General features: G+C 47.9%; 1 protein-coding gene across 1 annotated transcript in view; it reads right to left on the reverse strand.

Moving 5' to 3' along the window:
* RTCB (RNA 2',3'-cyclic phosphate and 5'-OH ligase) overlaps positions 1-23,272 on the reverse strand; it is an 85,327-nt gene that overhangs the window by 41,635 nt on the left and 20,420 nt on the right. Inside the window, exons 3-5 of the mRNA XM_085651958.1 lie at positions 18,988-19,055; positions 17,955-18,054; positions 2,451-2,607 (exon numbers count right to left, since the gene is read on the reverse strand). Of these exons, the coding sequence (XP_085508084.1) occupies positions 2,451-2,607; positions 17,955-18,054; positions 18,988-19,055 (325 nt within the window). The remainder of the gene's footprint in view (positions 1-2,450; positions 2,608-17,954; positions 18,055-18,987; positions 19,056-23,272) is intronic.

The following is a 23,272-nucleotide window of genomic DNA, read 5'->3' on the forward strand; positions in this document are numbered from 1 at the left end:
TTTAACCTGACATCACCTTTAAAATATAGACAGTGTAATCATCCCTTTCTTATTGGTCCCCTGCTGTAAACCATCAGAGAGCTACTCCTTTATCTGCTAAGTGAACTTTGATTTGCATTTAGGCGAGTTATCGAGGACAGGAGGATGGAACTGTGAAAGATGGTGACAGAGTGAATGAAACACTGAGGCATTCAACATGGAAAAATGAAGGCAAGGGGGCATTGGCAGCGGAGGGAGTCTTTGTAATGGAGATTCCACCGTTCAGCTTTAGTGGTCTGTCTCCGCAAGTGATGGTATAACGGAGGTGATGAATGAATATTGTAAATAGAAAGTGAAGCATGGATCTCTAATATATGTGCCGTGCTTAAAATACAATAAAATGTGTTTGCAAAAAATACCTTTTGGTGAGAGGAAATCGATGGTGGATTGGGCATGTGAATTAAGCCAGGGATCCCTAATGAAGGAATCCTACTTGGTTTTCACTCTACCAGAACCCCATGTAGGCGTTAAAGGACCATAATGAACAGTGACAAATTATTTAGCCTTTCAATAGATCGACACAATTATTATAGTTGCAATACGTCCATAACCAAGATCACCAAATCTCAAGTAGCTTTCTGGAACACAAATGCGCTTACATTTCTACATTTTTGGGAACACTTATCAAGCTTTTAAGCGTGCCAAGGATTTTTTATTTGCAGTCGGATAAGGATCACTATTCTTACACGGGTTCCTTCATATAGTACTTCAAATGGAACATTTCTCAAAACTGTTTGCATCTAATCTATTTTCAGATTACATGTACAATTAATAACTTTGGCCCATGTGCATTAAAAAAAAAAAATGATGAAAATGTGCTCAAGCCATCTGAGAAAAAAATTAAAGACCTATCCATAGTGAGGTTGTGTGCGAAACAGTCCTGTTCAGTGAATATACCATAAATGTGACGCGTGTAGCCATCACCACGTTTGGTTACTATTTGACGAATATAAGATTGGCTTTTTAAGGATAAAGGAACACTGTAACATGGGGGCTTCATTAGCCTGGAGAACAAGGTTACCCGTCGGTACCCTATGTCTGCATTCAGCAAGTCTTTTTATAGGAGCGAAAGGATGACATGACCCTGCCACACTTCATCAAACGTGCCTTGTTGCTACAAACCTGAGTTCACGATCAGCTCCTTAGTGGATGCATCCATGTTACAAGTGTTCCTTTATATTTAAGAGTACACCAAACTGGTAGGAATAGGCCGATATTAATATTGCGATTGGGGTTTATTGTCCTGATGAAAGCTATGGATCCCAATTGGCCCTCATAGACGGCTGAAACATGTCAACCGAACAGATGCCAGAAGAATCAAATCTGTGAACATCCAAATTCTTTTTATTTTTGACTGTACCAGGAGCAGCCAAAATAAAGGGATACCGTGGTAGCCGCTATGTATCTTTATCTTAAATTTGATCCTTAAGAAGACATATCAAAGTGCTTTCTCCACCAAGGTTGAACCCATCCTTATTTCTAGGGTACCAGGATGCAATCCGACGATTAAGCACGCTACTAATAGAGCAGGTGAGGCTCTTAAGAGGAAGAGCAATACATACCTATTATCATTACTCCATACAGTCACAATAATTAGTCCGAGTGGACCCGTTGCCCTCTTACAGTTTATTGTTTTGTTATTCAAGATCCTACTCTGTAGTTGTTTCTTGGGTATTGGGTTGGCTTCCCTGCTAGTCTATATGTGCTACTGTCATCTGCAACTCCTGGCTGGAGATTTTTTTTATGGCTCAGGTTTTTCCCTACAAGTGCAGATTTGAGACGGTGACACACTCTAGGTTAGTGTTACGTCATTGGCTGGTTAAGTGGCTTCTAAAAGAGACAGCATGGTCTTGAAAATCAGGAACCTAAAATTCAGAGAATGATGATCATGCCCAAAACTAGACTTGAGATGGATTATAGAGTAGGACTGTGCAAGTTTAAGATATATAGAGGTTGGGGCTCAACTGGGTATGTCGTGTGTAGATATGGGGCAAATACATTCTATGCTTCATACGCAATAACTACTTTCTACAAAACTCAACCGCTCTACATATTTACATAAACAGCACAAATACATCTCCATACAATGAATTTATGTCACTCTAGCGTGGAAGACCTGCAGTATTAAATGCTTTTCTGATATTAGAGATGCACCTACAAATTTAGAATTTATTTAGAATTTATCCCCCCCATGAGTACGTTTCCCCACATGAAGAATTTAAGTTGCCAAGAGTGTACGTCCTCACAATGATTAAACTCAACGGCATAAAGAGTAAAGTTCAGCAGAGGCGGAACTATTCTCCACAAGAAATGCATACACCAGAGCGATTTGAGATTACAGATTTGCGATCTGCGAAGGATGCATTAAGATATAAAGTAATCACAGTACAGACTCTCAGAGGCTGCCTTACTTGGCATTCATGGGGATGACTCCTTTAGAACCTACACCCACAGGTATGTGGTCGAACATGGCCTGTGCCAACTGCTCCTTCACTGGTTGCACGTCGCTCTCATCCAGGTTTGTCCGGAGCAGGCGCACACCGCAGTTTATGTCAAACCCGACACCCCCTTTAGGGAAGAGAAAATAACCTTAGAACAAGTATTTTTACATAATACACAGTATTCAGATGGAGAGTTAGAAAAAGAGGAAATTAGGACAGAAAGGAAGCCAGTGAAATCATGTTTTTAACACAACTGTGATTTGGTTGTATAGGCAAAACTCTACACTGATACTGGTTTCATCACTGCATAAGACAGAAGGCCTTGGCTCACAGATCGATTGCATTTTCCCATTCTTTCTCTCATAATTATGTCAGATATTGCTGTGCAAGTCAGGTAGTGCCCACTGACACCTGGACAGCTGAAGCCATGCCCATAAATGTGAGGGATATGCCGTTGCCATGGAGTCTCGAGTGAAAAAGAAGGGAGCTCCTATACACAATGGAAATAACGCAGATAGACCATGTTGGCTACTCTCTCAGCAAATCCAAAGGGCTACCTTGTAGGAAACTGGCTCTCTGTATAATTTACCAAAATTAGGTGCACTGTTTAGAGAGTCCAGGTATCACTTACTAGTGTGCAGGGGCTTTCTTGAACAATCCCACGGCATTCTATTTGTGGTAGTGTGGTCGAGCAACCACAGGCTTAACAGAGGGAAGTGTTGGGCATTTGTTGCACACATAGTCAATAAATGAGACACACACTCAATAAGAAAATCCAACACCAATTTCTAAAAAATAATACAGATTTTTATATTAGACACCAAGATCTTTGAGAATAGGTAAGTACTTTTCAAGTTAGCAATTTTCTGAAACACAGTAAATACAACAGTCACTTTTGAGTCATAAGCCTGGAATGCAGCAATTTTATCCCATAGGAGAAATCTACATTGCACAGGGTCACTTGCAAACGACTTATAGGACTGTTCTTCTGACGTGAGTAGGGGCCAAGGTCCAAGAAAGCACAGACAGTTCAAGTTTACCTGCATTAGGGTGTCTGGGTGCAGAGGTGCTATTTGCAGTGGTAGCCTTGAACGCTTAGCGTTTAAGTCAAGGGGGAAGAGTACCTGCAAAGAAAGGCTGGAAGTGAGGACTGGGGGACCACTATGGAAGAACCCATAGGGGGGCTCAGCTCTAGAGGGTCGATGGAGCAAGGGTGCACCGTTGGTAGGCTCGGACTCCGGCTGTGGGGTTTGGGTGCAGAGGTATTTTGTCCAGTGGGTCGCTTGCGTTGGAAGCTCTCACCTTTTAGGTCGACCTGGAGATGGGGACAAAATAGGACATAAGGACCACTCCTGATGATGGCCTCTCTGATGCAGATGTCCCACGTCAGTAGGTCTGTCTTGGTGGTGTTGGTGTCCGAGCTGGATACTAAAGTTGCCTTGGCTGCTGCAAGGGCTCTGGCACCCCAGGTATTGGTGCAGGGCGGCTCCTGGGGGTCCTGGCTTCTCCAAACTAGGTAGGGAGACAGATCTGACCTCCTGGAGCACAGTGACCTCTTCCTGGGTGGCTGGTGGACCTGGTGGTCAGCAGATTGATGAACTGGACATCACGGTCGGTGCCACCAAGCTGCAGGGAAGTGGTTCCTCCAGTTCAAGGGAGATGCTTGCTGGTTGGCGAAGTCCTGGCAGCCCTCCAAGGCTCTGCGAGGATGCACAGCTGCAGGACGAGCTGGGTCTTTGCAATTGTTGGGACAGGAGCAGGCAGGGTTGGAGCCAAAATCCACAGCTAGTCCACAGTTCTCATGTCTTTAGCTCTTCTTTGTCCTTCTTTCATGCAGTCAAATCTGAGTTCTTAGTGTCGGGGGGGGGCACCTAAATATAGACTTTTGGGGCGTTAAGGGGAGTGAACGGTATTATCCAATGGGTCACTTACCTTTGGGGACACTACACCCCCCGCCCATACACTTCTGTGGGGGAGTGGACATAGCTCTGTCCCAGAGATCCTGGTTATACCAAAAACAAGATGGTGGAACTCTTCTTTCGTAGAGAACATCAAGCATCTCACCTTAGGGGGTGTGACTAGCTTGGTGGTGCAACACACCCTCCTGCAAAGCTAATTTGCCACCTCTCCATGTGCCAAATGGGCCTTAGGGCAGGGGGCGTCATCTCACAGGTCGGGGGAAAGCTGGAGTAGCACATCAAAGGTGGCAGGGGCTTTGATATGCAAATCACTAGCCATTCTGCTTGAGGTGGTGTGAACACCTTCTTCCGGAGCAGGCATTATTTCTGGCTTCAGAAAGCATGGACTCTCACCTGCAGAAGGTCAGAAACGTGGCCGTGGTGGTAGGCTGGTCGATACCAGTCAGCCAGCACACTAGATACTGGTAGGTTTTTCAGGGGGCACCTCTATGGTGCTCTCTGGGTGTATGTCATAATAAATCTAGAACTGGAAACAGTACAGCTTTATTAAGAAAAGGTGTTTCATATTAAATACCATAGGTTTCAGTAAACCCATCATGTAGCTTGGGAACCCGTAATGACCAGTGCCCAGTACATATACTTAAGATGGTTTCCCAGTTCACTTATATTATCTAGCAATCTAACTAAACAGCACAGGGGCATAGCTGCTCATGCAGGTATGCCCTCACATGTAATATAATGCACCCTGCCTTAGGTGCATTATATTAAAGCGGGGGTGACCATGACAAATAGGGGCACTTTCCTACATACCTTTAATTCAAGGTGGCAAGACTTGCCTGAGATAGGAAAGAATATTATCTGCTGTTGATTACTTTCTTTGAAAGGCAGGTGTTCAGTTTGGGTATTTTGTTGAGCTACTGCCATTTTCAGTAGTAGCCTGTCTGATTATTCTGCCTATACTATCATTAGAAGGCTAGGCACCTACAGTAGTTTGTGTCTAGATTAGAAATAAGTGATCTGTTATTCCATTCCTCTATTGGGTTCTCAAGATTAGTTATTACCAGTATATGGGTTGTGGTGCTTTAGAACACACGAGTCCCTCCTTGCCTCACGGAATTACCATCATTCATTTGCTGTGGGTTCTCCAATTTGTACTTGTTCCAGAGTAGTGAGTACTCAATTGGCTATTTGATAGATATTCAGATAAACATCTAAAACCAGTATGCCTTCTTTACTGTCGGCTTCCAGGACGTGGTTATTTTAAAGCGGTCTCATGTTTTGGGATATATTCAATCCTTGTCATACCCGGTTGACGCCATCCTTATATATAGAACGAACTGTCTGTACAGCTGTATATGTAGCCACATCCGAAAAAGCTCTGAAGACACAAATATGTGCTTAATAGTGCATTAAAAAACGAAAAAAGTAATAACTGAAATAAAGCACATTTACAGGAATTGTGTCGTTCATTAGCTGCTGCAAGGTTATTTCCTTTTATAGCATAGATCTCTTTCGGTATGGTCAATGTATAAGACTATTCCTTACTTAGTAGTACATTAGGTGACTAATTTGATCCAGGAGGCTGCATTTTAAAGGCATGTCCTACATAAGCCCATGGAATACGTTGCCATCCTATTGCTGGCAAAGCTCTCGACCCTAAAAAGAGAGCTGGTGTGATGAATATATTGTACAATTAAATGGCATTGGTTTCTTCTGGACAATATAATTCATAGAGAATGTTTTGATGGGTAAATGAAGTCCAAATGCCGTTATAAAAACTTCAGTACCAATAACTTTATCTGGTCTTGAAAGATTCACATGTGACAAACCCTTAATGTGCTACAACAAGGTTATAACAATCTACTAAAATGGACTGGGTTGTTTAACAAATAAATTGAATTACAGGAGTAAGCTTGATAAACGATGCATGAGCTTACGCTATTTTTTCCAAATGTGTTGAATATTATATATGGCATGATGTACACATTTTTGTGCTGTTGTTTTTAAAACTAAATAATGTCTTTAGTTGCTCCTTGAACCACCATGCTTCCAAAAATGTGCTGTTCCTATATTCAGGAGCAGAGATGAGAACTTCAAGTCTACATGTCATTTGCAGTTCAATTCCTCCAGTTTTCTGTGAGCTGGCATTTAAAAGGCATAAATGGAGGTTCCTTGATTTGGTGGGGGGCATCTACCACATTTTAAGAATAGCAGTATAATCAAGCTCCACAATGGCAAGCATGGTTAAGGAGAAGCAATTTAGGGATCAGACTCCAGTCAAGCTGGAAGTTGACGTGCTTCTGGCAATTTTAGTCACAGATCCTAAGTTGGTTGACAAAGGAAGAACATAAAATGTGATTTAAGTCCGTGACTATCACAAAAAGTTTCAAAATTAATGAATTTGGCAGCGTTTACAGAGTAAGAAGGGGAGTCATTTATCTAACGCTAAATGAATCTAAAACAAGCATTTACAATGCAATGGTCTCGGCATTGGTAAAGTTAGAGCTATTGGCATTGCTCATGACATTATTTTTGTTTATGTTTTTGTTTTTAAAACATTTAAAGAAACGGCATTGTCATGAGCAATGCCAATAGCTCTAACTTTACCAATGCCGAGACCGTTGCATTGTAAATGCTTGTTGTTGTGCCTGCTGGGAATTCACAGAGGGATTCTAAGCAGGCGAGGCCCGTTTACAGCTGCCGAGGTCTCCTTTGTGAGTGCGAAAACGAGGTAATTGCCACACAACTCAATTCTGATCCCTGTACAAACTTTTGTTTGTAATGGGCACTTCTATTCAGGACTCAATGTACTGAAACCCTAGAGACACCTAATGCACGGATTACAAATGCCTCTGTAATTATAATCCTGCACAAACCCCTGTTTGCCGTTGGTGCTGCAGTTACCAGTGGGTCAGAGCTTATTACTGGGTTTAATAAAGTCTGCGTACCCCATTTAAATATTGGCATGTCGAATCTGCTGACATTTATCGAAGGGAAAAGGCCCTGTAAATACCCAAACAAGCAGATTGCAGACATTTACATTTTGTGCTCGAAAATTAGACCTCTGTACCGCCTTCCTCCAGCTCACCCCATCATCCAGCATGACTGTCGCACAAATCCTCTCACTGAAGTCAAAGAAAGGTAAAGTCACCGGAAACGACCGCCCTGACGTCATCAGCTGATGGTGAAATGAATGGTGCAATAGGGTCGACTGACAAGTGCCTCTGCACTGGGGTTTACCCACCGGCTGACCCCACAGCGCCTAGAGTGGGCCTCAAGGAGGCGCGTCTGTGAAGCCAGGCCGCAGCCAAAGTTTGAGTCCGGAGTCGCAGCCCTGATGTCGTCACCACCTCCCCCTAAACACAGGCCGGAGGGCTATAACCTGCGGGGAGGGGGGGTGCGGCGGGCAGAGCCTGTAACGCGCACAGTACAGTAACCGGGGGAGGGGTCGGTGCAGAGCCTGTAACTTGCAGACAGTGCATTAACCTAGACAGAGCATGTAACGCGCAGACAGTGCGTTAACGCGGGGGGGCAGAGCCTGTAAGGGGGGGGGGCAGAGCCTGTAATGGGGGCGGGGGGGGCAGAGCCCGTAACCAGGGGGGGAAAGAGCCTGTAACATGCAGACAGTGCTGTAACGGGGGGAGCCTGTAATGTGCACAGTACAGTAACCGGGGGGGAGGGGGGGGGCAGAGCATGTAACTTGCAGACAGTGCATTAACCGGGGGGGGGGGGGCAGTGCCCGTAACTTGCAGACAGTGCATTAACGGGGGGACAGAGCCTGTAACGTGCCGACAATGCTGTAACCTGGGGGGGAGGGGCCTGTAACATACACCGCAGTGACGCCACACCTCACCACCCGACAGTAGCCCCCCCCCCCCTATTCACCTACACCTCACCACCTGGCAGGATCCTCGAAGCACCGCGTCCCACATACTGCCCAGGCCCCTCAGTGTCCTTTAGAATCACCCATCACTTCCAGGTCTGCATGGAGACCCTGGCAGACTCCCAAGCCTTCAAGCAGAAAAACGAAAGGACTACTTATTCTTATGTGTTTTACGTTTCAATGCTTAAAGTCTTACGGTTTATTACAAATTACCAAAGTGCAGCGCTACAGGCACAAGTTCCACTCAGAAGCGCCTACCCCACGGCCTTAGTGCGCTGTCCCGTTGCCGCACGCACTTGGGGAACATCACAGAAGACATTTCAGTTCTGGAACGGGGGGGGGTTGTTAATGTCCCCTCAACAGCCCCAGACACCAACATTTAAGTAACAGCCACCATTGTCCCCTAAAACAATCAACGATTACTGGTCCCCCCTGCTTGCGTACCCGGGTCACGTTTGCATCATATCCATCACTGGTGGAATAAAAGGAGCACATCTTTAATACGCAGCATTTATTTTATGACAACGTGTACTTTAGGGGGCACACACAGACGCAATGTAATAACGCACATACACGGAGCTGCTGAAGGGAAATAGCTGGCAACGGGGGGGGTATATTCAGCTTGGAGGAGAGACCCCCCCCAGCACCTCCAGGGGGGGGGGGGGGGAGGGAGGGGTACATACAGAGCTATACAACGGTGTGTGTGTGGGCAGGGGTATTTTGAAAGCCGCCGGTCCCACCCCAGCCCAGAGAGCCGCCGCCGTGGTACATACCCAGCCCTCACCTGGCATTGCAGCTCCCACACCTGAAAGCAGGCGCACAAACTCCTGTAAGCAACGACAACTTCCGAACCGACAAACACACAAGGTACAAAAAGACACACCACCCACCCGTGCGTGGAAAAGGGCTGGAAAACTTCAAATAAACACACAAGGAAACCCCAAACGTTTCAGACAATTTCAGGAAGGGCCGACCCACTCCTCGACGAATTGCGCATGACGTCACGGATCAGGCTTTTGTAAGACTGCGCTTTGCATAGCTCTACGGCACTCTTGAACGTGTATCTAACCTGTTTCACCTGAAAATAATGCTAATTAGATAAAACGCTCGTATCGCTCTTCCCGGGTAGACATCGTTCGCATTCGGCGCAATAGCTCAGTGGGTAAGGCGCTTGTTGCGGGCCTCTTCGTGTAACCTAACAGTGACATCATACAGTATCAAAGCACTGCGAGAATTTTCAGTTTGAAGGTTTTTTTTTATACATGACCAAAGATATATTTTAATTATATCATAATCTTAAACAAATCTATCAGTTTTAGCGAATGTCCGGAATTTCACTTCAACTAAAAACGCCGAAACCGCGAGAATGCATTTTTTGAAAATGAAAAAAACGTAACGACGTAGTCATTTGAAAAACAGACACATCTCAGATATGTTCAACAATCACAGACGCGTTTTGCACTCCTTCCGGCCCATGGGTAGCTGTTTGATTTTTGCGAATAAAAGGTCGTGCTAAAATCAGACGTTTCTTTGCATTTGTTTAATTTGGAATCTATTTTATCTACCCAAATAGTTTCCTGCTCTGTGAACCGTGTGCTCTTTCAAAAAAATAATCGCTCCACAAAGACGATGCTGCCAGTAAAATAAATATTTAAATAATGAAATAAAGACAATAAATAAAGTGTTAAAAAAGGCGCTGTGGGTTTTTGTCTATGGTGATATTGCTTGAGATCCACTAAAATACAAGGGCTCTTGCACTGAGAAATGCGCATGCGTGTGATATAGACGCCAATTTCGAACTTGTAGGAGCCCCGTAGACGATGCTGGGCCTTTCTAACGTCCTAGCTCCGTATATTAGTAATAACAATAAGCACCAATGCCAGTATGAGCCAGTCACCTCAATGCATTTTTGTAACTATTTCATAACATCACTCCCTTCAGTGACCGCTTACAGTATTACAGGCGTGAAGTGTATCCAAAGGCGAATAGACTTAACACATACACCACTAGCGGAATGGACTCACCCGACTACATGAACTCTCGCGATGACGATTTTACCTGAGGATGGTGACGCTACCCCTCCGCACAGGCAAAAACACCACTGGCTCGGACACCCGGATCGGCTTGAACTGGAACTTGCAGCCGAAGCACAGCGCCGAGTCGCTGAAGACGGACACAGAAACGATGGGCCTTTCAATGACGAAGGAGATCAGGTGAGGGAGCAACGCCGGGACACCGCCGCCTTTCTCCGAGGCACAGCAGAAAATGCCTCGGAGAAACGCCACGTCCTTTTCGGATTTGGGGGCGTGTTTTGCTGTTGTCTCCTCCCTGAGACTTCTCGCAAAAAACACGCCCCCCGATCCGAAAAGGACGGGGCTTCAACGGAGTGACTAGACCTCTTCTCCAGTGGCTGGCCAGCATTTAAGAGGCCAGCCAATGGAGAACAGGAGAGAAGAGGGGCGGGTGCAAGCCCCTCTTCTCAAAGTCACTCAAACTCATTAAATCTCGGAGCGAGACTGCGCAAGCGCAGCCTTTCGCAGCCGAGACCTAAAAAGCTTAGGGGAATTGGTCGTCCGCCCACCTCCATCACCACTCTGAAACATAGAAGGAACACATCCTTCGCCGCTAACACCGCCAGTCACCAGATGACATATAAAAGAGTTGGACATGCTCCACTTAAAAACTGAGCCGAAGTACTGAACTTGCGCTAATAAACAGAGAAACATGCTCTTAAGAATTGGGTACGTACCTGTAGTTGGTAAAGAATGCTCCTCGTAGGGGGGCGTGGCCTGCAGCCAAGACAGATGGCCGCACACTAGGGGAGCAGAGCAGCAGATCCTGATATAACACCCAAAATCCGTCACAATCCAAAAGTATTGGCAGCACCTACCGCCTTATGTAGTTGGGGGGATGCGGCGGACAGCCTCCGACTCCTGTGCCGATCCGCTGCGGGCATCCTTTGGCAGCCGAACGAGATCGCGGCCGGTGAGCCTGGCGGCAGCAAATGGCGCCCGCCGCGGCCGAGCCTCGGCCCTGAAGCCTCGCGCTGCGAGGGGGAATCCAGGAGGCGGCCGCCGGGCATGAGAGGTGCCAGGCGCTGACACTGCAGAGGTAGCGGCTCATCCAGCAACAGACTCCGGGCTCGGCGGCGGCGGTCGCGTTGAACTGTGTGACCGCCCCCCAGCCGGCTCAGATCCTCATAGCTGGAGACGACGTGGGGGCCGCGGAGGGCCAGGCGCGTCGAGGATAGGAGCGCCGGGGCTGGTCCCGCGAACTGCAAGTGGCACAGGAGAGGGCCGCAGGAAAGAATTCGGCCATACCGCGCGGCATAACGCCAGAGGCACCCTGTGAGCCTCAGACGGGCGGATGGAGCCCAGCGGGGCCTGAGGAGCTGGGGCACTGCTTGGGATGAGGTGCCCGTAACCAGGTGAGAGCGCGAAAAGGGCTCAGGACCCACACAGCGGCGGCACACAGAGAGGGGAGAGTGGTCCCAGCGCCGGCAGGAGCACAATAGCAGCACTGAGTGGCAAGTGGAACCAAGCTGGCTCTGGACAGTCTGCATTGGGTACTTTTGACAACAGCGGCGCAACGGTGCACTGGGGCTACCTCTAGTGGGCCCACCGTGGCGGGGAGCACGGGAGCGACCGCTGTGACCAAAAACCGTGCATTGAGGCTCGGCGACCGGAGAGTAACAGCGAGCTGCACTCTGGGCTCCACGGAGGACCCTGTAGAGCCCTATCGGGAGTCCCCCCGGGGAGCACCCGACTCCACCCAGCTTGTGAGCTCCCATGAGTAGTGTGGGCCTTGGGAGCGACGCCTGCCAGTGACGCGGTGCAAGGTACGGGGGGCCCTGTCACGGGAGCCTCGGACGGGCAGGAGAGTGGGGCACAGCGAATAGCGGCGAGGCAGTCCTCAAGATCATGGGTCGTACTAGACCGCAAACTCAGAGCCAAACAAACCACATCAACAAGTACACGGTCAACATGGGCAGGGAGGACGACCAGCAACGCGGGCACCAGCAGTGTGAGGCGGCAGACGATGGGTCAGATCCATCACTCAAAGACAATGTTGGCAATTCAGGCGATGCACGGTGCCCTGAAAGATATGCGTGGTACCATGGAGCCCAAGTTGGATTCCGTAACAGAGGAAGTTAATCTACTTCGCGCGGACTTTAGCAAAATGTCTGACAAGGTCGCGGAGGCTGACAGCGGCATCGGCAGCTTACAATCCAAAACAAAGAGACTCGAGGAGCAAGTTGCCGCGCTCACGAAAAATCAAGTAGACATTGCCGCCCGCCTCGAAGATCAGGAGGGCCGGGCGTGGTGTAACAATATCCGTATCGTGGGGGTTCCGGAGGGAATGGAGGCCCCGTCCACGGACTGCTTTGTGGAGGATCTCATACTCAAACATCTGAAGCCGAAGCGCCTCTCCAACTCGGTGGAACGGGCCCACCGAGCACGGGGGGGGGGGGGGGGGGGGGGGGGCCCACGCACCATTACTGCTCGAATTCTAAACTATAGAGATCGAGATGCCATCCTGCAGGCGTCACGAGTGTCCAGAGACCTACAGTTAGACAAGGCTACGATTCGCTTCTTCCCTGACTTCATGTTAAATGTACAGCGTCAGCGCAGGTCGTTCGAAGGTGTCAAGAGAGCCCTCAGAGACCAAGGAGTAAAGTACATGATGTTGTACCCCGCACGACTAAAGGTCCTAGATGGTGAAAAAGCGTATTTTTTCGTCTCTCCTTCGGAGGTCAGCGACTGGATGGAGGGATGGCGGACCGTGGGCCACCAGAGTGGCTCGCGACGACCGGCTCACAACCGAAAGGGCCAGGGGACCCAGAACAGCAACACTCAACCTCAAGAGTCCCTACAGGTCAGCAGACATCACACAAGTGACTGTGAGAGTTGTGCAGACATAGCGCGATCTGGACAAGGGAGGTAAGGGGGGCGGCCTGACCCCTGGGTTCTGGCCTCTCATTGTCCGATGGGCGAGGGGCCTGAGGGACTATGGACTCCTCCAAAACTGTGAGATCCGGGCTTGCACTGTGCCTTATGGGCAACATTCAGAGACTCCAGCACCAATTTGATGGGATGGGGGGGTTGGGGACCGTCAATCAGGATCCCCCAGGGGGGTGTGCACTCCGTCCTCTTATTATAACTTCTTCTGCGACTGCAGACTCATGTTCCTTCGTTTTGTTGCTTTTGGGAATAATGGGGCGACAGGCACTCTGCGTGTTTCATAGGTGGGTGGTTGGGGGCCCACTTAGCAGGGAGGCAGGGAGGGCGGCGCGGGGTGGGGCGAGGGGCAGGGATTTGTGGGGATGTTTATGTTCAGCTCTTGTAGTCTCAAACGCAAAAGCTCAGATGTTACACAGTCAACCTAAGCAGTGGCAAGGGAGATGTTCGAGACAACCCATGCTCCTGTACTTGAATGGGTGACCATACGCGCATAAAGACATGGACGTGGAACGTCAATGGTTTGGGCAACAAGATTAAACATTGGTCCTGCAATATTTGAAACGCCATTCCCCAGACGTGGTGCTCATGCAGGAGACTCCCCTACGGGGTAACAAATGCAGGGCTCTGGACCGGTTCAGGTATAAGATGGTGGCCCATTCTGGGTTTACGTCTGGTTCTAGGGGGGTGGGTATTTTAGTCCGTAGAGCCCTGCCACTTATAGTCACAGGAACGTGGACGGAAGACTCCGGATGCATGGCAGCGGTAGCGACCAGATGGGAGGGGCGCACGATAGTCCTTAGCTCATGCTACATTCCACCCGGTCTACATGCCCAGGCATATGCGAAACTGGGGGCTCACTTAGCGGACCTTCTGCGGGGCACCCTGGTGTTGGGGGGGGGGGCCACACCAACGCTGTCATGGACTCTGACGTAGATCGTTGCAGGGAGAGACATGGTAACAGAGGGGAACTGGGCTTACGAGGGTTTGCAACAGCGATGGGGCTTAGTGACGTATGGCGAACACACAACCCCTCCCAAAAACGATACACCTTTTACTCCGCTAGACATGGGTCTTTCTCCAGGATAGATCACCTCTTTGCGCAGGGGGGCGGGGGGGGGGGGGGTGGCACCAACTGGGTGACTTCATTGACTCCTGTATCATGGCCAGGGGGGTTTCCAACCATTCACCGGTGGGTGTTACTCTCAAGGGGCCGATGACGGATAGGGCGGCCTTTCCTAGGATTGACCCTTGGCGCCTCAGGGACGACTCCATAATTGACAAGTTGAGGGAGAGCTCCCAATTATACTTCGCAGAGAACCAGGGCTCGGTCGACTCTCAATTGGTCCTGTGGGAAGCCTACAAAACTGTACTGTGGGGCCGGGCTCAGGCGCTGATTGGTGCCCGAAAAAAAGAAGAAGCCCTCCAAATTAAACAGTTAGAGAGTGAAATTGAAGTCATGGAGAGGGATACCAGTGGATCTCCCTCTGGGGAGCGATGCCACGAGCTCACCCTTAAGCAGAGAGAACTCCGCTCGCTAGCGGAGGGCGAGGCGCGCGCCTACTCCCTTACCACGCAACATAGGATATACGATGCAGGAGATAAGTGTATGAAGCTGCTGGCGTGGCTCGAACGCCGAGACCGGGAGCGATCATGGGTGGCCGAGGTCAGAGGTGAGTCTGGCACAATGGCAACCACTAGCAAGGACATAGCAGAGGCCTTTGCATCTTACTACGAGGGGGTCTACACCCCGGTATTCACCAGAACAGAGTCGGACTGGGAGGAGTTTCTGCGGGACTTTGCCCTGCCCACTTTGTCCAGCGAGCAAGCTGCTAGTCTGGAGGCTGAACTGACTGGGTTGGAACTGGGCGAAGCCCTTAATTCCCTTCAGGCTGGGAAGGCACAGGGGCCCAATGGACTCCCTGTAGAAATCTATAAGAGGCAAGCCAATATTGTGATCGACCCCAGATGTTCCTAGAAGCGCGGAGGGTGGGCAGGCTACCGCCTAACCAGCGAGAAGCCACCATTGTGGTCATCCACAAAGCTGGGAAGACACCTGACCAATGCTAGTCATATCGGCCAATCTCGCTCCTCAACGTGGAGGCCAAGGTGTTGGCCAAATCCTTGGCGACGAGATTACTCACGGTGCTGTCAGACTTGGTGCATGTCGATCAGTCGGGGTTCGTGCCGCACAGGAGCACTCAACTAAACCTGCGTCTGCTCTATGGGGTTCTGTATATGACAGAGGGCGAGGACGATACTCAAACGGCATTGATGGCGCTGGACGCCTCTATGGCCTTCAACAGCATCGAATGGCCTTACTTGTTCAAGGTTCTACAGCGACTGGGCTTCGGACCGGTGTTTTGCAGTTGGGTGCGCTTGCTCTACGAACACCCAGTGGCAAGAGTGAGGGTGAACGGAGCGATGTCCCGTGCATTCCCCCTGCGCAGAGGCACCAGACAGGGGTGTCAACTGTCCCCTCTCCTTTTCGCCCTGGCCCTGGAGCCGTTGGCCCACTGGATTCGAAGAGACAGGTCTTTCTGGGGCCTGTCGCTCACCAATGAGTGGGAGGAGCGTATATCACTATATCACTATACGCAGATGATATTGGTCTCTACATGGCTAGACCATACCACTCGATGGCATAGGCGCTCCATCTCTTCTAACTGTTTGGGAGCTACTCCGGCTACATGATTAACTCTGGCCAAATCGTTGATTTACCCCCTCTCCGGCCCCCTCCCGCGGATCCAGTCGTGGGGACCAGCCACGATCGTCACCGAGGTGTTTAAATACTTGGGGGTGTATATCACCAGGGACAGAGTGGAGTTTTTCCATAGGAATCTTGAGCCCCACCTGGCACGATTAGTATCGGACGTTACCCACTGGAGATCCTTGCCTCTGTCCCTGATGGGGCGCTCTGCGCTCTTTAAGATACTGGCCCTACCACGCCCCTTATATATTCTGCAAAACTCGCCTTACCCGATCCCCGGAGAGGTGTTTAAACGCATATCCCCATCGCTGCGGACGCTGCTCTGGGATGGTGGGAACCAGAGAATAGCGATGCGAAAGCTCACAAGAGGGGTGTACGACGGGGGACTGGCCCTCCCGGGTGTCTAATTGTATTATTGGGCCTCACAATTGCAGGTGATTAATGACTGGGTGTACGCGGCGAGGTCGGAGCCTGCCTACAGGGTAGATAGGCATGTCATGCTGGGGGGCAACTGCGAGCTCCTCTTGTACTCGCGGAGGAGATGCAGAGATCTCCCCTCGCATATGGGAGTGGTGCTGCAGTGCTGGCGGGCGGCTAACAAATTCTTGGGATGGGTGGGCGCCCTAACGGGCAGGACGCCCCTCTGGTTTGGTGACCAGCTAGCTGAGGTGTCAAGCCTAACAGGCTTTAGGGGTTGGAGGTCGATCGGGATTGACTGACTGGGCGATGTGTGGAAGGGGAGCGCTCCCAGATCCTTTCACTACCCTAAAAAAGAATACCAACTGCACGACTCCCAACACTATCACTATCTGCGCCTTACACATGCCCTGCAATCACACATGCGCACAGACTCCTCGCTCCCTGAATACTCCCCCTTAAAGGGCAGTCTCCTTCTTGACCCAATCCCAGAGAGACCAACGTCTATCATATACCGCAAGCTCATAAACAACATGCCTGACCCCCTGGTGACCCTGCGCGAAAGATGGGAGGGTGACATCGGACGCCTGGAGGACGATGACTGACAGGATGCCCTACAAAGCCCCCGCGAAATTGCGATTCGGATTAGGTTCCGCCTTGTGCAATTAAAAATCTTGCATCGGGTTTACTGCTCGCAAACCCACCTGTTCTCTTGGGGAAGGAGCCTGTCTTCTTTGTGTGCGAGGGGACGCCAAGGGGAGGGTACCTTTTTCCACATTCTGTGGGAATGTCCGTACATAGTGCCCTTCTGGACCAGAGTAACACAAACGATGGCGACAGTAGTGGGATCGCCGGTCCCGGTGGATCTGAGTTGGCTACTATTAATGATCAAAGGCACCACGGATTGGACCACATACAACGAGATTTGGTTAGCAGCAGCCGCGGGGGTGGCGAAACGAAATATAGCCAGTAGTTGGGGGGCGTAGGCGCCCCCTCAGTGGGACCAATGGATAAGATATCTGGATTTATGCCAGAGGGCTGAGGAAACTATCTATATGTCCAGAGGATGTGTGAAGAAGTGGAGGAGGGTATGGGGCCCCTGGCGCAAGTATCGGACTGAGCGGGGAGGGGTGGGATAGAAGGAATTGTTGTGATTAGCCCATTCCATTACCGAGTCTTTTCTCAAAAGTACAATGTATTGCTGCTATTCTGCAAGTTCTTTTGATCACTGCTGTGTATTGTATGAGACCTTGAGCAAAGTTCAATAAAAAGAGTTAAAAAAAAAAAATAGAATGCTCCTCGTACAAATACCCCTAACACACAAAAACAATTGGCACACAGAGGACCCACAGAGAGAACTTTTCACTCAATTGTTGAAGCGCCAGTCAGCATTAAGCTATTAATTCAGGCAACAGCCTCTGAAACAGTGAAATTGTAATAAAACAAGATACCTGTAGAGATTTTGTGTCAGTTTGGAGAATGCTAAAGTGATCAAATGCAGGAGTGTCTTCTTTATGGGTGTAGGACAAGCTAGTGAGAAGCCAGAATTTCAAGTTTTTATTGTCAACATATACTTGTTTTGCTTACCTGGGGATACCACAGCTTCAGGATTACTCATGTCGAACGCAGCCATGTTGCCAATGGCAAACCCATAGCCAGAATGAACATCAGGAAGCCCAATGGACCTCTGCAATACAGGAAATGGAAAGTAATCAACTAAAATATGCATGGAAGTTGGTGTAGTGTACCCCCTATTACTGACTAGCACTGATTAGAAACGTGGCAAAGACTTATGTGACTGCAGATCATCTCCTTAATATCTACTTATGTTACAGAAGAATGTCACAGGTACTGCTGAGAAGGCATCTCTCTCATGTTAAAAACCTGTAGCTAACTGCTAGGCTGGAAGAAAGTAAACTACAATAACCCGCCAACTTTCCTTCATGGTAATATCGCATTACCCCAACCATTATCATAACTGCTGTAACAGAGTTTACAGTGTACCCCTATATATCAACAGATGGCCCCTTTGGCTGGAGGCAGTATACAGGATCAGGACCACCCCCTGCTAATAGATAGCGCTATGGATTCAGGCATTATCACTGGGTGTACAGGAAGCTGTTATATTAGCCACTAATACCAGGTGCGGTGGTGCAGTCTGGGACTATTACTACAATAATTTCTAATTATGCACATTTGAGATCTTAATCCACACCTCTTGTGACTGTGTAGATTGCTACTCACGCTCCTTCCTTACCATAAGGATAGAAACTAGTTAAAGAAATTCTGAATGGGCAACTGTGCGTATGACTGTCTGCTCTATGAAAGCCTACACACTCGGGAACAAACTAAAGGCCTATGTAATAATAGCGCCTTTCCCTAAATTACCAAAGGATCGTAAAGAATGTGCCTCTTACAACTAGCAGAAGAGTGGGGCTTGGGGGAGAAGTTTAAGACTACATCAACTAGTCAATAGTTTTGTGTTCTATGCAATGCTATATGGAAACCTTCATTAACTTAACTACTACAGCGACCATGGCTGTGTTAAATGTGAATGCCTCCTCCCTATATGTTCCAGCACCCACCCACATCTCCTCAGTATCCCCTCCATTTTACTTACATGGACAATCCCAGGCAAGGCGGCCACATTGCCGATCTGTTTCATGGCAGGTAGAAATCCACCGAAAGCTAAATGGAAAACACAAATTCTCAGAATTGACACACCTCCAATCCAATTAATTTCAAGTTTAAAACCATTATTATAAATTGTTACAGGGCTCCTCTTGAGGTGCTTCTTCCAAATAAATTGAAATCTTGAATGCACTTCATAATCAGTTTTATCTGATCATCCATTTAATCTCCACTTTATCCTCAAGATTTAATAAATATGCAAAATATTAATGTAACATTCTTATATCATGCAGATAAACACCCAATGCATTTCAGTATCCTCTTGGAACTGGCTCACGTGTTATCCATATAGAATCTAAAGGTATGAATGTGTCACAGGTGAATATATTTGTAAACTCAACAAATAAGTAGAAGAAGCAAAACAGACAGAAAAGTTGTACTTTTTGAGCCATATGGGACTTAATGAGGAACAAAACCTAATATGCTTCATCTAAAACAAATGTATTAATAATTTTCAGTGTTGCTTCTTGAATTTATGATAATCAGTTGTTTAAAATGGCTTTGGATAAATAACTATGCATATATGACATACTATAGGTATGACGTACACTTGGGTTGGACTGCTTCTGCGTTTTGAACAATTTTTGTGTTCATGGGGAAAGTAAAGTGGAACATGTTTTCATAATTTTATTTGAAACAACTGGCTGGCTGTTTTTTTTTTTTTTAAAAACCTTTATTTTCAAAAGTCTGGACACAGCTATTCAGCCGACAACCCAGAGGTTCGGCAGCTTCGGTAAAGAGGAACAGAGACGCGTCCACAGTACAGTGAAGGAGGAGTGCAAAGATTCCATTTTTTAAATAAACACATAACACACAACAACCCCCAGCAAGGCAAGAATACTGAATGCCCATGGTGATAGCCCCCCAGGGGAGGCAGGACCCCAATCATCTACCATTTACAGTATCGTGAAAAAAGGAAGAAGGGGGACAGCAGGGGCCAAAGAAGTCCATTAACCATACTGAGCTGGAAAGAAGGTTAGGAGGAAAGCTGTTCCTCGGGGGGATCCAGATCAGGGGCAAGACAAATTCCCCCCCTGTATTGGTTCCACCGCCCCCAGATGGCGTGCCACTTCCGAGGGCGGCCTCTAGCGCAATATACCGTCTTCTCCCTTAGCATACTCCAGTCCATATTTTCTTTCCACGCGGTCAATGTGGGGGGACCCACGGATCCCCATAATCGCGCTATATCTCTCTTAGCGACCATGTTGCCCAGAGTCACCCATTGGGTCTGCGCCGCATTGTGATCAGTGGGCCCCCAGACATTCAGGAGACAACACCGCGCTTCCGGCTGCATAGCAATGCCAGTCACCTCCCCCATCACTGCATGGACTCTCCGACAGAATTCCGTGATGACACCACATTCCCAAATGATATGCAGGAAAGTACCCACCATACCACATCCCCTCCTGCATAGGCCGTCCTCCGAGAATCCCATGTGAACCAACCTTAGCCCCGTCACGTACACTCGATGCAGTATTTTAAGCTGCACCAGCCTCAGACGCGACGGGATCGCAACCTCCTTAGGAGAGGAAACAGCAGACTGCCAATCCTCGTCATCCAACTCGAGGCCATCCCTAGACCACTGGTCCCTTAACCCCAGTAGCAGATCCGCCCGGACGTTTATCAGTTTCTTATAGATGAGCGAGATCGTGCTCTCGGGCATATGACCATCAAGGACCCGGTCCTCCAAAGGAGAGGACTCAGGCACCTTCTCACCCTCTATGAGGACTGATCGGAGGGCGTGACGCACCTGAATATAGCGGAAAAACTCAGATGGCCCCAGTTCATACTCCTTCTGCAACTCTTCAAAGGACTTCACCCTCCCCTTAATCAGGACATCTCCAACCCTGGAGATGCCGATCAAGTCCCATTTGTCAAAGCCTTTTGTGTGCCAAAGCCTACCCAATCTCTCAGATTCAAACAGCGGGGTAGCGAGGGTGAGCCTATCCCTGGCTGGCTGTTTTAATGCATTTTGATTACCTCGATCATTTTTGGTTATTTATATTTTGCTTTAAATAACTTGAGAAAAATTGATGAACAACCAATGACATAGACATGCATGTGTAGGTATTCGCTTTTTCTCAGTGCTCACCCCAGATTTTTTACCTTTTGCTGGACTCTATATTTTTGCAGGCTTTAAAACTCTGTGCACTTTAGCCCTGTTAACCAGTGCCTCTGCTCCCCCTTTGATTGAAGTGGCATACTTCTAATTGGCAAATATAATTTGTCTACAAGTCCCTAATATATGGAACAAAGTGGACCAAGGGCCTGGAAGTGGACTGCAGTGCCTTATGTGCCATCCACTACAGTAGTGATGCAAGCATGGCTTCAGGCCTACCATTGTAGCCTGACAGTAGCAGTGTTAAAACTGCAATTTGATCTGTGAAAATAAACCCCTTTTTTTTTACCCAGGATAAAAAGGTTAGACTAAGGGCCTCATTACGATGTTGGTCAGAAAGCATTCTGACCGACTCCTTTTCGGAATCGGTTCCGACCGACTTGGGTTCAGCGAGTCCGATGACCCATTACGATGTTTCCAAACACCGTTCGGTCGGACTCCCATTGACTTCAATGGGAGCCTGTGTTCCGACCGACAACACGGGCTCCCATTGAAACAAGCATTGGCATAGCCAAAAGGTCTCGCCTTGGCACTTTATAAGTGTTTAGCCATGCACCAGTTGGTGTTGTTGCACCAAGGATATTGTGCTGGATAACTAAACACTTATAAGGTCCCAAAGGCGAGACCTATTGGCTATGCCAATGCTTGCTTTTTTTACCTGTGAGGCATGAATGCGTGCTTCTGGGCACATTCATAAAAAGTTCTGCTGCTCACCATGAATCCAGAATCTTGAACGCAATATTCCATGCGTTTTTCATGTGCGTGTGTGCTAGATGTGATAGTGTGCCATGCACGAGTGATACAGGCCTGCAGGTTCCATTTTGGAAGCCAACAGCACGGATGAGAGGCCAAGATGGAGGAGAGGTTGCTTCTTCCAAACAACACATGTTTTGCTGGCATTTCTTAGATGGGAGGGGGGAGCATGAGATGTTATGGTGAGGAAAGAGAAGCTCCAGGGCCCTTCCTGATACATTGGGAGGTGAATGACTCTGACAACAGCTGCCATTAGGTAGATATATAATGATTCATAGGACCAACTACTTGTGCCCAATGCCAGAACCGGGGTACAATACTTAAACAATCAAACATTGGTTCTGTGAGACTCTTTCCGTATATATTTGGAGGTGAATGCCAGATGGCATGTTGTGTCCTGAGGAGACCCTTACAAATTGACTGGAGATTCGAAATGCGTGCAATTTTAGAGGGGATAGTTTGTTCTATTCAATTGCTGACAGGAACTTGTGGCTATATTTCAGACAGTTCCCTGAGACATCACATTGTATATCTGTATCATTGTAAATACTGCACACCACTGCACTTTTTGAGCACTGTGCTGTCTGCCCTTAACTTAAATGGATTCTATTGATATTAAGTTCATACATATGTTTGAAATAAATGGAGTGATACAATTCATATACCAAGAGAGAGGCCTATTTTGAGTATATAAGAAAGGAGTCCCACAGAATGATCACAGTAATTAAGTCGACTTTTATCACTTGTTTCTAAGTACTGTCCCAGGACTGAATCTAGGATCCAGTCCTGGAATTCCAAAAGTAATCCTAATGTAATCTGTTGCAAATAACTTGAAACTTCCATTGAACTCAATGCATTATTGTGTTTAAAATTGTGTTGCTAATTGCAACCACTTGTAACTTTCTACAAAAGTCAATTGCATATTGCAAAAGTATCTACCTAAACCATCTCATTCTGAGAAAGTATATTTTAATACCTATTGTTGGTTCTAAAATAAAACAAGCATATATTTTTTATATATAAACCATTGGCCTAGAGTTCAGTTATGAGTGTGTGAAACGATTTGCTGACTGAGTGTGTACAACAAATGCTTTACACTGTCCTCTGATACTGCCTTACTGCTCGACCAAGCTACCACTTTAGAGAGTAAGGTTTTATCTAACTTTAGCCTCTGCCAAACCTCTGGGGGCTGTGAACTCTGTACACACTGTATCTATTTGGGAACAGTATATACAGAGCCACTTTCTCACAACACCTACACCTATATCTGCAGTGATAGTGATCTTACACCTATATCTGAAGTAATATGTGCAGTGATATTGATCTCACACCTATATCTGCA

This window comes from Triturus cristatus, chromosome 4_1, assembly GCF_964204655.1.
Source record: "Triturus cristatus chromosome 4_1, aTriCri1.1, whole genome shotgun sequence".
NCBI lineage: Eukaryota > Metazoa > Chordata > Amphibia > Caudata > Salamandridae > Triturus > Triturus cristatus.